The 15,221-nt window shown below is 43.6% G+C and overlaps 1 protein-coding gene across 8 annotated transcripts in view; it reads left to right on the top strand.

The window, feature by feature from the left end:
* VWA2 (von Willebrand factor A domain containing 2) overlaps nucleotides 1–15,221 on the top strand; it is a 51,352-nt gene that overhangs the window by 15,669 nt on the left and 20,462 nt on the right. For all 8 annotated transcript variants that reach the window (XM_027529246.1, XM_027529241.1, XM_027529240.1 and 5 more), the window contains 2 exons: nucleotides 4,232–4,341; nucleotides 14,115–14,309. In XM_027529246.1, coding sequence (XP_027385047.1) covers nucleotides 4,232–4,341; nucleotides 14,115–14,309 — 305 coding nt within the window. The remainder of the gene's footprint in view (nucleotides 1–4,231; nucleotides 4,342–14,114; nucleotides 14,310–15,221) is intronic.

The raw sequence follows: 15,221 nt of genomic DNA, 5'->3' as shown, positions 1-15,221 counted from the left end.
CACTGCAGATGGTGATTGCAGCCATGAAATTAAAAGACGCTTACTCCTTGGAAGGAAAGTTATGACCAACCTAGATAGCATATTCAAAAGCAGAGACATTACTTTGCCAACAAAGGTCCATCTAGTCAAGGCTATGGTTTTTCCAGTGGTCATGTATGGATGTGAGAGTTGGACTGTGAAGAAAGCTGAGCGCCGAAGAATTGATGCTTTTGAACTGTGGTGTTGGAGAAGACTCTTGAGAGTCCCTTGGACTGCAAGGAGATCCAACCAGTCCATTCTGAAGGAAATCAGCCCTGGGATTTCTTTGGAAGGAATGATGCCAAAGCTGAAACTCCAGTACTTTGGCCACCTCATGCGAAGAGTTGACTCATTGGAAAAGACTCTGATGCTGGGAGGGATTGGAGGCAGGAAGAGAAGGGGACGACAGAGGATGAGATGGCTGGATGGCATCACCGACTCAATGGATGTGAGCTTGAGTGAACTCCGGGAGTTGGTGATGACAGGGAGGCTGGCGTGCTGCAATTCATGGGGTCGCAGAGTGGGACATGACTGAGTGACTGAACTGAACTGAATGTTGCCAAACCACGTTTAGAATATGGCATTTTTAAGGTGGTAGAGAAGTCGCTAAGTAGTGTCGCTCTTTGCGACCCCATTTATTGAAGCCCGCCAGGCTCCTCTGTCCATGGGATTTCCCAGGCAAGAATCCTGGAGTGGGTTGCTATTTCCTCCTCTAGGGGATCTTTCCTACCCAGGGATCAAACCCACATTTCTTGTATTGCAGGCAGATTCTTTACTACTGAGCCACCAGGGAAGACCTAATTTTTTTTTTTTTTAAGGTTAGATATTGGCGAACTAGACAGTGCCCACAAGGAGACAGGATAGCGAGAGGCCTGGACACTTTCCCATGAGTTAACCTGACTGTTACTTTCATTGGAAGGAGGGTGCCGCGTGCCTCTGTTTTATTAACAGGACAGAGTCTGGGTATTGAGGGAGCTGTATTTGGGTTTGATATGAGAAGACTTTCTCATAGCCAAGACTTGTTGAGCTAAGGAGTTGGTGTCTTTTTCGCAAGCAAATGAGCACCTCCACCTCCAAGCTGCTCAGACTTGCTGGAATTGCTAGTTGAAGAAAGATTTTTGCATTAGGGTGATTTCAGATGCTTCAGTCTGACCTGTGGCTTCAGGTTTGTTATGTTTGCAGCTGCGTTTTAGGTGTCATCGTCTTGTTATTGGGCTTCCCATGTGGCACTAGTGGTAAAGAACTCGCCTGCCAGTGCAGGAGACTTAAGAGACACAGGTTTGGTCCTGGGGTAGGAAGATCCCCTGGAGGAGAGCATGGCAGCCCACTCCAGTATTCTTGCCTGGAGAATCCCACGGACAGAGGAACCTGGTGGGCTAGAGTCCATGGGGCCACAATCGGATACAACTGAAGTGACTTAGCACAGCATGGCATGTCTTGTTATCTCCATGTACTGAATACAAGGAATTTGACTTGCACTTTATTTTACTTTCTGGGAAGAATTTTCAAGTAGCTATCAATTAAAGCTTTTTATGGAGGCTCTGTTTTGAGGTGGATTTAAGGTGTTTGAAGTCTCCTCTCAACACTTAGGCTGAGAAGTTCACTTCCTGGCTCTAATATAACGACTGCAGCAGTGATTACAGTGTGGTGAGAAATCGGGGCGGGCTTGCTTCTGAGCATACAGTAAACTGAAGATAAAAGGTAGCTATTTTGCTCCCAAACCGCCAATTAAATTAAATGCCTTGACTACTGACTCAAGCTGTTTCTATCTTGTTTTGAAGTTGGTTCCTTCCTGTTTAAGTAAATACACCCAGCTGTTGGTCTCAAGGGAGTCTTTTCTTTTTTTTAACCAATTCATTCACATGGTTCAAAACAAAGACATTCAATGAAAAGTATCCCTCCCAGTCCTGTATTTTCTATTTGCCCAGTCCTCCCTACCCCCACCCCTGCTGTCTTAAGCATCCTTACAGAATTGCTTCATGCAGATAGAAGCACTATGAATATATATTCTAATTTTTGCCATTTCACACAAAGGGTAGCATGCTTACACAGTTTTATCTCACCTCTTTCTCCTCACATTATCTTGGAAGTCTTTCCTATCTAGGTAGATAGGTAATATAGGTATTAATATAGGCATATATCATTTTTATGTGTTTCCCAGACGGCTCTGTGGTAAGGAATCCACCTGCTGATGCAGGAGATGTGGGTTTGATCCCTGGGTAGGAAAGATCCCCTGGAGGAGGAAATGGCAACCCACTCCAGTGTTCTTGCCTGGGAAACCCCATGGACAGAGGAGCCTGGCGGACTACAGTCCATAAAAGTTGCAAAGAGTTGGCCACAAGTGAGTGAGCATGCACGAGCATGCATTTTTACAGCTGGTTAATGTTCCATCGCAAGAATTTACCAAGGTTTAGTTAACCAGTATTTGTGTGTTAGTTGCTCAGTTATGTCTGTATTTCCTCTTCTGTGATCTCGGTTCATATTCTTGGCCTATTTTTCTGTCGGATTGTTGATCTTTCACATATCAGCTCCTAGACACTCTTTATATATTGGTGAAAGTAACTTTTTGTCTCTGACATAAGTAGCAAATAACTTTTCATTTGTCTTCACTTTTTGGTTGCATTATGACATTTTTTTGCCCTGTAGAAGTTTTCTTCATAGAGTCAGATTTCTCATTTTTTTTCCTTTACAACTTATGGACTGCAACTCATAATGATGTCTTTGTTACTTTGCAATTACAGAGGAATTCTCCCAAGTTTTCTTCTAGAACTTTTATGGTTACACTTTTGACACTTAACTTGTGAATCCATTTGCAAGCTTTCCTCTATTCTTTTGCAGATGGCTGTCCCGTTGTCCCAATATATCTTACTGATGGCACCATCTTTTCCCGTTGGTTTGAGATGCCCTAACGGTTTATCACATGCTAAATGCGAGAGAAAAAGGGTCGCTTCTCAGAAACTCCTTCCTGAGGTTCTCTACTACTCTGCTTTCCTGTGTCCATCCCACATGCCCATCCAAGACTTGTATTTCTTCCTGCTTAAGATGCCCGGCAGCTCCTCCTCAGAACTTCCGGTGGGAAGAAAGTTGACGGGCTGTGCTCCCTGCAAGCAGATGCAGCTGGCCAAGTGCTTTGATCGGCTCCCAAGCACCAGGCCTGATAAGGGGTCAGCAGTGAAGGAATTCACATAGCAAGAAAAAGTCAGCATCGTTGTTTAAATATGAATCATTTGGCCCATCTGCAGTCTTGGCCAGAATTCACTGTGAGATGAGTAACTGAAAATGTAGTTTCTCCAGGACTTGAGAGAGCCAGAGACTAGGTGCAGGGGTTAGGCCCTCAAGAGGAAACTTACGTGTTTAAACCCTTCTCTGCTTGACACACTAATCGTAAGAGTCCAGAGAATGACTTTACTCAGTTTCCCTTCTCCTGTTTTGCAAGGCGTTGGATTTTCTCCCGTGGCCTTCTGAATGAGGATGCAGAATCAGGAATCGCCGATGGCTCTCGCTTCCTCTGCTACAGAGGAACTTCAGCTCCAGTTAGTGCTTGTCTCACATTAGGGAGTTGCTTGGCCCCCAGTCTTACTCTGGCTTGGAGATCTGGCCTTCCCCTAGTTTAGCAGGAGGCGGCCTGGAAGGATGGGTGTGTGGTGGCTGTGATTAGTGATGGGCCACCAGTTGATGGTGGCTGTGATTAACTTCTGGTTGGGCGTTTTGCTGGAAGCCTGTGCTGGCTGCTGAGGAGACAGTCTATATATAGGCTTGATGAAGATCACAGGCACCAAGTCCAATGGCCATGTTCTTTTCTTTCTAGCCCTGGGCCAGGTCTGTATCCTCTAGTTTCTCCAGCAGTAATTATGGGTATGAATAGCGCCTCTGTGGAGTAAATGAAATGTGTTGAGAAGGCTTAAAAGAGTGCCTACACTTGGACTTAGTGTGAGCAGAGACCGTGAAGTGCTCACAACTCCACCCAGAGAGCTGTCAAAATGATGGTCGAATTCGTGGTGGTCCGTACAGAGCACAGGCTCGTTTGACTGTTTCCTTCCAAATTCTCCTCCCCGTCTTTGGAACTTCCTTTCGGGGAGATCACAGAAATACCAGCACTGGTATTTGCAAGTGGGCAGGAGGCAGGGTTGTTAACCTTTCTCGTCCCTTCTCTCAGGGATGTTTGTGACTTGACCCCGCTCTCAGCCCCCGGGCCCTCTGTCTCCCACTGCAGGTCAGGGTGGGAGCCGTCCAGTTCAGTTCCGTCCCTCGTCTGGAATTCCCCTTGGATGCGTTTTCAACCCAACAGGGAGTGAAGGGAAAAATCAAGAGGATGGTTTTCAAGTAAGTACAATCAGATACTGCTGCAATTAGAGCAATGCTAGCTGCTCTCAGAATTGCCTTTGAAGAGTTGCATCTGCTCTTGACCCCACAGAGGGAGAGAGGGCTGTGGTCCGGTTTCCAGAAGCCCAGGGGTGCACGACGGGTAATAAGAATTCCCTGCTCAAAGCTGCCCCTTATTACATACTGTCTAAGGTGGGAACTTAAATGCAAGAAAAAAAAAAACTTAAATGTAAGAAAAAAAAAAAAGGGAAGTGTTTGCTTCTGTTGTGTGTGGTTGTCAGCTGGGGAAAGGTCTAGTGAGGGTGGGGACAGATTAAGAGCTGGTGGTGGGAAGAATCCTGGGTCCTTCTCCTGGTTCTCTCCCTGGTGAGACAGGATGACTCACCACACTTCTAGGAGCCTCATTTTTGTGACCTAAAAAGAGCTAGCACTCCTCTGTTACTGAAAGCACTTTAAGAATGATGACCCACTCTTTATGTGCTCATACATATTCTATGAATATATATATATGGTGGGTCACAGGCTTCCCAGATGGTGCCAGTGGTAAAGAACCTGCCTATCAATGCAGGAGACATGAGAGATGAAAGTTCGATCCCTGGGTTGGGAAGATACCCTAGAGGAAAGCATGGAAACCCACTCTAGTATTCGATCCCTGGACAATGCCCTGGACAGAGGAGCCTGGTGGACTGCAGTCCATAGGGTTGCAAAGAGTTGGACATGACTGAAGTGACTTAGCACACACGCACATGAGGTGGGTCATGATTTTAGCCACATTACAAGTCAGCTGATGTGTGTATATGTACATACATATATGTATATATTTTATGTATATTTTTATGTATACATAAATATGTATATTTTATGTATGTGTATTATACATATATGGCTATATGGATATAAACGTGTGTTATACACACCCACATACATATGCATACACATATTCAATGTTCTTCATAAGCCCTCACAGAAGAATGCCTTTATTGGCCACTTGCTACTTTGATCTCTGAATCTTCTTTGGTCTCTGCTGCCCTCACCCTAGTGTCTACTGAAATCTTGTTCAAGTCCATAGTCCCAGCCAGGTACACCTGTCACCTCCACTTGCAAAGGCCCTGAGCTCTGAGGTCCGTTCATCAGTCTCAGGCCTGTAAGTCCCCAGTGTTCTCAATAAGCCAGGATCCCCACACTGGGAACAGAAAGACCTCTGGGGATCCTACAGGTCCCAGAGACCTCCAGTGACTCTTAAAAATTTATTTTATATTGGACTATAGTTGATTTGCAATGTCATGTTAGTTTCAGGTATACAGCAAAGTGATTCAATTATACATATATCTATTCTTTTTCAGATTCTGTTCTCATTTAAGTTATTATAGAATACTGAGCAGAGTTCCCTCTGCTATACAGTAGGTCTTTGTTGATTATATATTTTAAATACTTTGTTATTATATATTTTAAATTTCTTCAGAGAAATGCCCCTTTAGGTCTTCTGCCCATTTTTTATATTGGATCTTTTTTTTTTCTTTGAGCTGCATGAGCTTTTTATAAATTTTGGTAATTAATGCCTTGTTTGTTGCATTGTTTGCAAATATTTGCTCCCATTCTATGAGTTGTCTTTTCGTTTTCTTTGTGGTTTCCTTTGCTATGGAAAAGCTTTAGAGTTTAATTAGGTCCCATTTGTTTATATTTGTTTTATGTGGGTCAAAAAAGATATTGCTGCGATTTATACCAAAGAGTGTTCTGCCTATGTTTTCCTCTTAAGAGTTTTATAGTATTCAGTGTTACATTTAGGTCTTTTTGACCATTTTGAGTTTATTTTTGTGTACAGTGTTAGAGAATGTTCTAATTTCATGTAGCTTTCATGAAATTTTCATGTAGCTTCATGTACATGTAATTTCTTTTACATGTAGCTGTCCAGTTTTCTCAGCACCATTTATTGAAAAGACTGTCTATTCTCTATTGTATAGTCTTGCCTCCTTTGACATAGGTAAATTGACCATAGATTTATTTCTGGGCTTTCTATTCTGTTCCATTGATCTATATTTCTGTTTTTGTGCCAGCACCATACTCTTTTGATTACTGTAGCTTTGTAGTATAGTCTGAAGTCAGGGAGCCTGACTCCTCTAGTGTCATTTTTCTTCCTCAAGATTGTTTTGGCTATTTGGGGTCTTTTGTGTCTCCATTCAAATTTTTTGTTGTTCTGGTTCTGTAAAAAATGCCAAAAGTAATTTGAATTGCACTGAATTTGAATTGCATTGAATATGTAGATTGCCTTGGGTAATATAGTCATTTTGATTATATTGGTTCTCGATTAATATTGATTCTATTGATTCTTCCAATCCAAGAACATGTTATATCTTTCCATCTATTTGTGTCCATTTTTTTTCTTTCATCAGTGTCTTATAGTTTACAGAGTCCAAGTCTTCTGCCTCCTTAGGTAGGTTTGTTCCTAAGTATTTTATTAATTTCGATGTGATGGTAAATGGGATTGTTTTTTTAATTTCTGTTTCTCATCTTTCATTTTTAGTGTATAGAAATACAACAGGTTTCTGTGTATTAATTCTGCAACTTTACAAATTCATTGATGAGATCTAGTAGTTTTCTGGTAGCATCTTTAGAATTTTCTATGTATAATATCATATCATCTACAAACAGTGACAGTTTTATTCTTCTTTTCCAATTTGGATTCCTTTTATTTCTTTTTCTTCTCTGATTGCCATGGCTAGAACTTCCAAAACTGTGTTGAATAAAAGTGGTGGAAGTGGACATCCTTGTCTTGTCCCTGACCTTAGAGGAAATGCTTTCAGTTTTTTACCATTGAATATGATGTTGGCTGTAAGTTTGTCATATACAGCCTTTATTATGTTGAGGTAAGTCTCCTCTATGCCCACTTTCTAGAGAGTTTTCATCATAAATGGGTGTTACATTTTTCATCATGATGTCAAAAACTTTTTCTACATTTATTGAGATAATATGGTTTTTATTTTTCAATTTGTTAATGTGGTGCATCACACTGATTGATTTGAGAATATTGAAAATTCTTGCATCCCTGCAATAGATCCCACTTGATCATGGTATATGATCCTTTTAATGTATTGCTGGATTCAGTTTGCTGGTATTTTGTGGAGGATTTTGGTGCCTATGTTCATCAGTGATATTGGCCTGTAATTTTCTTTTTTTGTGGTATCTTTGTCTGGTTTTGGTATCAGCAGGATAGTGGCCTCATAGAATGAGTTTGGGAGTGTTCCTTCCTCTGGAATTTTTTTTGGCCGAGTTTCAGAAAGGTAGGTGTCAACTCTTCTCTAAATGTTTGATAGCATTCACCTGTGAAGTCGTCTGGTCCTGGACTTTTGTTTGTTGGGAGTTTTTAAACCATAGTTTCAATTTCATTACTTGTTATTTGTCTGTTCATATTTTCTGTTTCTTTATGACTCAGTCTTGGGAGACTGATCTTTCTAAGAATGTGTCCATTTCTTCTGGAGTGTCCATTTTATTGGCATGTAGCTGCTTGTATATGTCTCTTACAAGCCTTGGTGTTTCTGTGGCGTCAGTTGTAACTTCTCCTTTTTTCATTTCTAATTGTATTGATTTGAGCCCACTCCCCCTTTTTTTTTTCTTGATGAGTCTGGCTAAAGGTTTATCAATTTTCTTTTCAAAGAAACAACTTTTAGTTTGATTGGTCTTTCCTACTGTTTTGTCTCAGTTTCATTTATTTCCGCTCTGATCTTTCTGCTTTCCCCCTACTAACTTTGGGTTTTGTTAGTTCTTTTCTCTCTAGTTGCTTTAGGTGTAAGGTTAGGTTGTTTATTTGGGATTTTTCTTGTTTCCTAAGGTAAGATTATATTGCTATAAACTTCTTTCTTAGAACTGCTTTTGCTGTGTCCCATAGGTTTTGGATCATCATACTTCCATTTGTCTCTGGGTATTTTTTGATTTCCTCTTTTATTTCTTTAGGGATCCATTTTTTTTGTTTGATAGCATATTGTTTAGCCTCCATGTGTTTTTTTTTTTTTTTTTTTTTTTTTACAGTTTTTTTCCTTGTAGTTGATTTCAAATCTCATAGCATTGTGGATGGAAAAGATGCTTGAGATGATTTAAGAAAATTTACCAAGGCTTACTTTGTGGCCCAGCATGTGATCGATACTGGGGAATATTCCACATGCAGTTAAAAATAATGTGTCTTCTGCTGCTTTTGGATATAATGCTCTATAAGTATCAATTAAGTCCATTTGGCCAAATGTGTCATTTAAGGCCTGTGTTTCCTTATTGATTTTCTGTCTGGATGATGTGGTGTCCATTGATGAAAGTGGGGTATTAAAGTCCCCCATTATTTTTGTCACTGTCAATTTCTCCTTTTATAGGTGTTAGTATTATATATTGAGGTGTTCCTATGTTGGGTGCATATATATTTTCAATACTTATATCTTCTTCTTGGGTCGATCCCTTGATTATTACGTAGTGTCCTTCTCTGTCTCTTACAGTGGTCTTTATTTTAAAGTCCATTTTGTCTGATATGAGTATTGCTACAGTAGCTTTCTTTTGATTTCCATTTGCATGAAATACTTTTTTCCATCCCTGACTTTCAGTCTGTATGTATCCCTAGATCTGAAGTGGGTCTCTTATAGACAGCATACATATAGGCCTTGGTTTTGTATCCCTTCAGCCTTTTTGTATCTAATGGTTGGAGCATTTAATCTATTTATATTTAAAGTAATTACCCCTGCCTCTGCTGGAAACCCTCCAATACCATCAGGTAGATCTGGCCCAGGCTCTTAGGAGGTCACAGATTTTGTCCCTGGGATCTGGTATGAAACCTTGTGTGCACCCTCCAAGAGTGGAGTTTCTGTTTTCCCCAGTTCTGTGGCAGTCTGCAATTAAATGCTGCTGGCCTTCAAAGCCAGATACTCTTGAGTCTCCTCCTCCTGATGCCAAACCCCCAGGCTGGGGAGTCTGGCATGCAGCTCAGAACTTTCACTCCAGTGGGAGAGCCTCTACAGTATAATTATTTTTCAATTAGTGGGTCTCTCACCCAGTGGGTATGGGATTTGATTTTATCATGATTGCACTTTTCCTACCATCTCGCTGTGGCTTCTTCTTTGTCTTTGGATGTAGAATATCTTTTTTAGTAGGTTTCAGAGTTTTTTTTGTTGTCATTGATGGACTTGGACTCAAATGACTCAGCCCTGCTCTCATGTGAAAAATTATGCCAGTTGCAGTGACTGGTACCAAACGGCACTTTATAGAGGTCACTCTGTACCTCTCCCATCCCCTTATTTTATGGAGGAGGATACTGAGGTTGAGAAGGAGCAGGAGACTTGGCCAGGACCACAGAATCACACTGCTCATCCAATAGACCCCATGGAACCGTCCTTTCTCACCTCTCCCTGCCCTCTCCTCAGCCTCTTCCTCCTAACACTTAATTGAGCCTCTTGTTAGCTGTGTTGAAAGTCATACCTAAGGGCTGTCATTCATGACCCATGACATGCAGAGACACATTGAGAATGTGCCAGGTGAAGACACTGGGGTGGAGAAAGATGCCTCTTTACATGTCTGAACAAGGTCAACTCTTTGGGGATGTGAACAGTTAGCACTTCTGTATCCCAGGACAACTGTAAGACGACCAACCAGGACAAGAGTCAGTAACTGGATTTTTGGCGAAGGTTGCAGGGTCACTGAGGACACTGTTGAGACACTCTTATTATTCAGAACAGAGGAATGTTGGCTGACTGGGAGTGATGACCTCCCCAAGGCACGTTACCCTTTTTCTTCAGTGGAGTTTGAAATTCTGGACTGATGAGCACAGCTATGCCCAAAACCCAGAACGCTTGCCTTTCCAGACCAAGGCAGTCCCCTAAAAGTGTGTCTTGAAATGGCTAAGAAACCACTATGACAATCACCTTATTGCTATTTTGTGATAACTTTGGGAAACATAACAAGCAAACCTTCCAATGTTGTACCTCGTGATAACCTAAAATCAGAAAAAACACAGCCAGAAATTGGCCTCCAAAGGCTTAGATCTCTGGCCAGGGGGACTGTGCAAGTCTGTTCCATCATCTGATTAATTTCATAATTACACAACTCTGAGTTTTCTGTGATTGAATTTTTTTGGACCCCATCTGTAGCTTTATCAGAGTTTTAGTATGTTTAAATAGCTCTACAGAAATAGCCCTCACTACATTACTTTAGCACAAAGCCTTTTATAGCAGCTGTGGCTTATTTCAAACTACATTAACATTTAAACATAGTTTTTAGAATAGATAAAATTATAAAACTTTTAAAAATATTTGGTGTGTATTTTTTCATAAAACTGCATTATTTCCCACATTGAGCCCTTTTATGGTTATATAACAAACCAGTGAATTTGGCTGTTATAATGTAGTAAATTAGTCGCTATAACAGGGTCACCCCACCCCTGGTCATGGACAAGTACTCGTCCGTGGCCTGTTAGGAACTGGACCACACAGCAGGAGGTGAGTGACGGTCAAGCTTCATCTGTAGTTACAGCCACTCCCCGTCACTCACATTATCCCCTGAGAGCCACTCCTGTCAGATCATCAGGTGCGAGAGATTCTCACAGGAGTGTGAGCCCTACTGTGAACTGTGCATGTGAGTTCTAGATTGCATTCTCCTTATGAGAATCATCATGAAACCATCTCCCCACCCCCCAGCCTCGGTCCATGGAAAAATTGTCTTCCACGAAACTGGTCCCTGGTGCCAAAAAAGGTTGAGAACCACTGCCCTAAAAGAACACATTTAGCTAGATTCCAGGATTTTTATCCACTGCCAAAACCACCACCAACAAAAACTCCTGTGATCAACATCCCTGTGCCTACAGCGAGCGTTCTTAGGAATTATTTTTCGAAGTCTGTTCCATGCACTACGTGTACCAGAATCACGGCGGGTGGGGGAAGGGAGGCGGGTGTAAAATGTAGATTCTCGGGCCTGGTTGCACATCCACCAGTTTGCACACTGGGAGGGTAGAATCTGAGAATCCACATTATTAAGTCGCCTGAGGGACTTTCGTGCTTGCTAGAATTTGAGATGAACTCAAAAGATAAACCTCTTGGAATAGACTGCTAGGTGGTCATTATAATGACCATTGATGGAGTGCTTACTAGGTACCAGGAGGCATTTAACCCTCACACAGTACTGTTACTTTCCCTACTTTAGCAAGTTTAACAGGAATCTCAGGCTGAGTAACTTTGCCAAGTTTAGCTGGTCAGTATACCACAGGTCTTAGTATCTGGATCCTTGTTCTTGATCAGTCTGTGCGTTGGTCTCATAAACAGCAGTCCATCTGTGAACTTTCACTTTCTACCTAGATTAGTCCCATTGGAGAGAAATTAGCAAAACATTAGATTCTGGACTCAGACCTCTAGTTCTGGAGCCAGCTGCTGAGCTGAGAACAGACTCAGTGAGGAACGCTCCAAGAAATAAGGAAAGTGGAGACAGCGGGGTTTGTTCTCACTTGCTGGGGGTCAGAAGCCATTGGGAATCTCCCCTGAGCTTGGTTGGCTGGAGTCAGCAGGGCAGGTGCAGGAGAGGGTGACTGGTGCGGGCATTTGTGTGCTGAGCAATGTTGGAGGGTGGACACCACAGAGGCCAATGGAGTAGTGACCTGGGCCCTCCTGTCCTTGAAATTTAATTTATCTCTGGCCACAGGCTGGTGACTCTGAAGAGGGGGCCCAGACCCACTCTGAAAATCTGGTTGAAAAGGAAGAACAAAGTTGACGCTGGAGGGGCTGAAGGCAGACCTGTATGAGAAATGAGAACGGGTTTTTGGCGAACAAGTGCTTTTTTTCTGATCCCAAAGTACTAAACCCAACAGGAAAAGAAGTGATGGTTAGATGGATGACAGAAGGGCACATTTTCAGGAGAGAAAGCTCAGGCTGGCTGAGAAAGTAAGGCTGCAGGATCACAGCCAGAGGCTCGTGGGAATCACCACCAGGGGAAGCCACAGAGAGCTCCTGGCTTTCAGTGAGAAAAGTGTTTTGTGACCGTTTGGGCAGTAGTACAGAGTCAGGGTCAGCAAACCTTTTCATCAGAGAGCCATACAGTAAATATCGTAATGCTCTGCTGGCCACATGGTCTGTGTAGATAGTACATAAATGAATGGGCACCCATTTTCTGTGCCCATTTGCCCCAAAGCTTTAATTTGCCAACCCCCTCAAAGGAATGACCGTTGGCTTTGAAATCAGCCTGCTGCTGCCAAGTCACTTCAGTCGTGTCCGACCCTGCGTGACCCCATAGACGGCAGCCCACCAGGCTCCCCCATCCCTGGGATTCTCCAGGCAAGAACACTGGAGTGGGTTGCCATTTCCTTCTCTAATGCATGAAAGTGAAAAGTGAAAGTGAAGTTGCTCAGTCGTGTCCAACTCTTAGCGACCCCATGGACTGTAGCCCACCAGGCTCCTCCATCCATACTGGAGTGGGGTTCCATTGCCTTCTCCAGAAATCAGCCTGACTGGGTTTAAACTGCAGTTCTGACCTCCACTAGCTGAGGAGAGGCAGGTTGTATAATGCGATGGTAAGAACTTGGACTCTGGAAATTCCGGGTTCAAGTCCTACCTCCACCACCCATGAACTGTGTCACTTTAGCTAAGGCCCTTCTCGGAACTCACCTGTCTCAGAGCTATGGTGAGAATTACATGAGCCAAGCACCTTTATACACACTCTTAGTGGTGCTTGGTGGACAGTAAATATTAGCAGTTAGTATTACTGGTCTCTGAGCAGGGGATTCCTCATCTATTACCATCCACTGAAAGGCTTTGCCCAAAATCTATTGCAGAAAGTCATTATTTTCTGCCTAGGTGACACCCAGAGCTGGCAGTTCACCCTCTGTGGATGTGGGCACGAGCCTCCTATGGTGAGATTTAGTCGGGATTCTGTGCTGGGATTCCAAGCTCAGCCAACAGTCTCCATAACTGCACTGCGAGGAATGGACAGTCTTAGCCTCCTGATGAGATGGGACCATAGTCATCTGCCCTGCTCTGAAAATAGTCAAACAGTTCAACTTCCCAATGCCCAACCCCAAACCTGGAAGTGAGACACAGAGGCTTGATCTTGAAAATGACCCTTGCATCAAAGGCCCACCATTCATGCTCAGAAATCCTTACCAAGCTCAGTTACCTGCTTTCCCAAGGACGTGTTGAGCTGTAACAAGAAGGGAATGGTTCAGGGATGGGGAGATAGGAGGTGGGTGTTAGACAAATGATGAGAATCGTGCCCTGGAGCCACCATGGGGAGAGAAAGCAAATGCATACATGAATAACGTTATTATATAATACAGCACATGTGCAGGCTGAGTGCTGAGTCCAGGGGAAGAATTCATTTTTCTTCATCACTGTGGTTTAGATCTTTCCCTCTCTCTCTTTTTTTCCCCTTAATATATGCATTTAACACTGTGTGTGTTCTCAGTTGCGTCTGACTCTTTGTGACCCCATGGACTGTGGCCCACCTGACTCCTCTGTCTGTGGAATTCTCCAGACAAGAATACTGGAGTGGGTTGCCATTTCCTTCTCCAGGGGGATCTTCCCAACCCAAGGATCAAACCTACATTTCTTGCATCTCCTGCATTGGCAGGCGGATTCTTTACCACTGGTGCCACCTGGGAAGCTCCATCACTGTGGTTTAGATGGTGAGAGAGTGCACAAATCATGTGGGAATTATCCCTTTGAGCCTCTGCTGGGAGAAGGTGGCTGTTGTCTCAGGTTCTCATTCCAACTTCACCCCTGGATCTCTGGCTATTTCGTCTTTTTTTTCCTTCTGGGTGAGCTCAGAGGAGGGCGCACAGAGACAAGCCTTGCTCTGAAATACCTTCTGCGCAAAGGATTCCCAGGGGGCAGAAATGCCTCTGTGCCCCAGGTCCTCATCATCATCACTGACGGGAGGTCCCAAGGGCATGTGGCCCTGCCCGCCAAACAGCTCAAGCAGAGGGGCGTCACTGTATTCTCCGTGGGCATCCACTTCCCGAGGTAAGAGATTTGGTTGTGCTGGGTCAGACCTCTGGGTCAGCCTGGAGGGCTTTACGGCCATGGGCAGAGAGGGGAGCTGGGAAAACCATCCTGGATCTTCGGGGACCTGTCTTTTCCTCACTTTGCTGTATTGTTGCTACCACACAGGGAACTCCAACTCTTTGGAAATCTGAGAGTTTGCGTTGTCTTTAGTCTGAACACTTGGTTTCAAGGGTCAGAAACTTGACTCCAACGTATCTGGGCAGAAGTGGAAATGCAGGGACTCATATAACTGCACCAGTGGGTCAGGGCTCTCTCAGGGTCAGCACGAGTTGAGGATTTCGCTGCCTTTTAGACTCTTTCTGTCCCCCATCCAATTGTCTCTGCTCTTCTCTCAGCCCGGCTTCCTCAGGAAGCTGGGACTGTGGGTGCAGGCAGCACCCCAGGTCCCATCTTCCCAGGTCCATCCTGGAGACAGAAGGCTCATTTCTCCCGTTTCAAGTTGAATAATCCAAGAAAGTGTTCTGGTGAACCTGAGACCAGTCTCTGTCTGGCTCCCCTCTTCTCCATCATGTTTCTCCAGATGCTGAAATCTGCCTTCCTGGTGAGAGGGGGGTGGTATATTCTCAGCCCTAGAAATGGAGATGACCTCTATGAGGGTCTAGTTGTGGGTATCAAGTGAAATGACTCTGGTCCTGGCACTGTGCCTGCACACAGACATCTCTACTAATTTTAGTACTGTCATTCCAGAACCAACTCCCTACCCCAGGACACCACAGTCCACGGATGTTCAAGTCCTTTATTTAGCCCTCCCATATCTGTGGATCACAAACATAGCTCAGGAGCCACAGTGAGCTGAATCTGTGGGTGTGGAACCTATGGATCTGGAAGGGCTACTGTACTTTTCTTATTCTCTCAATAAACATAGGTTGT

The sequence above is a fragment of the Bos indicus x Bos taurus genome, chromosome 26, assembly GCF_003369695.1.
Source record: "Bos indicus x Bos taurus breed Angus x Brahman F1 hybrid chromosome 26, Bos_hybrid_MaternalHap_v2.0, whole genome shotgun sequence".
NCBI lineage: Eukaryota > Metazoa > Chordata > Mammalia > Artiodactyla > Bovidae > Bos > Bos indicus x Bos taurus.
Note: the sequence above shows the minus strand (reverse complement) of the source record. Positions and strands in the feature narration are given on the sequence as shown.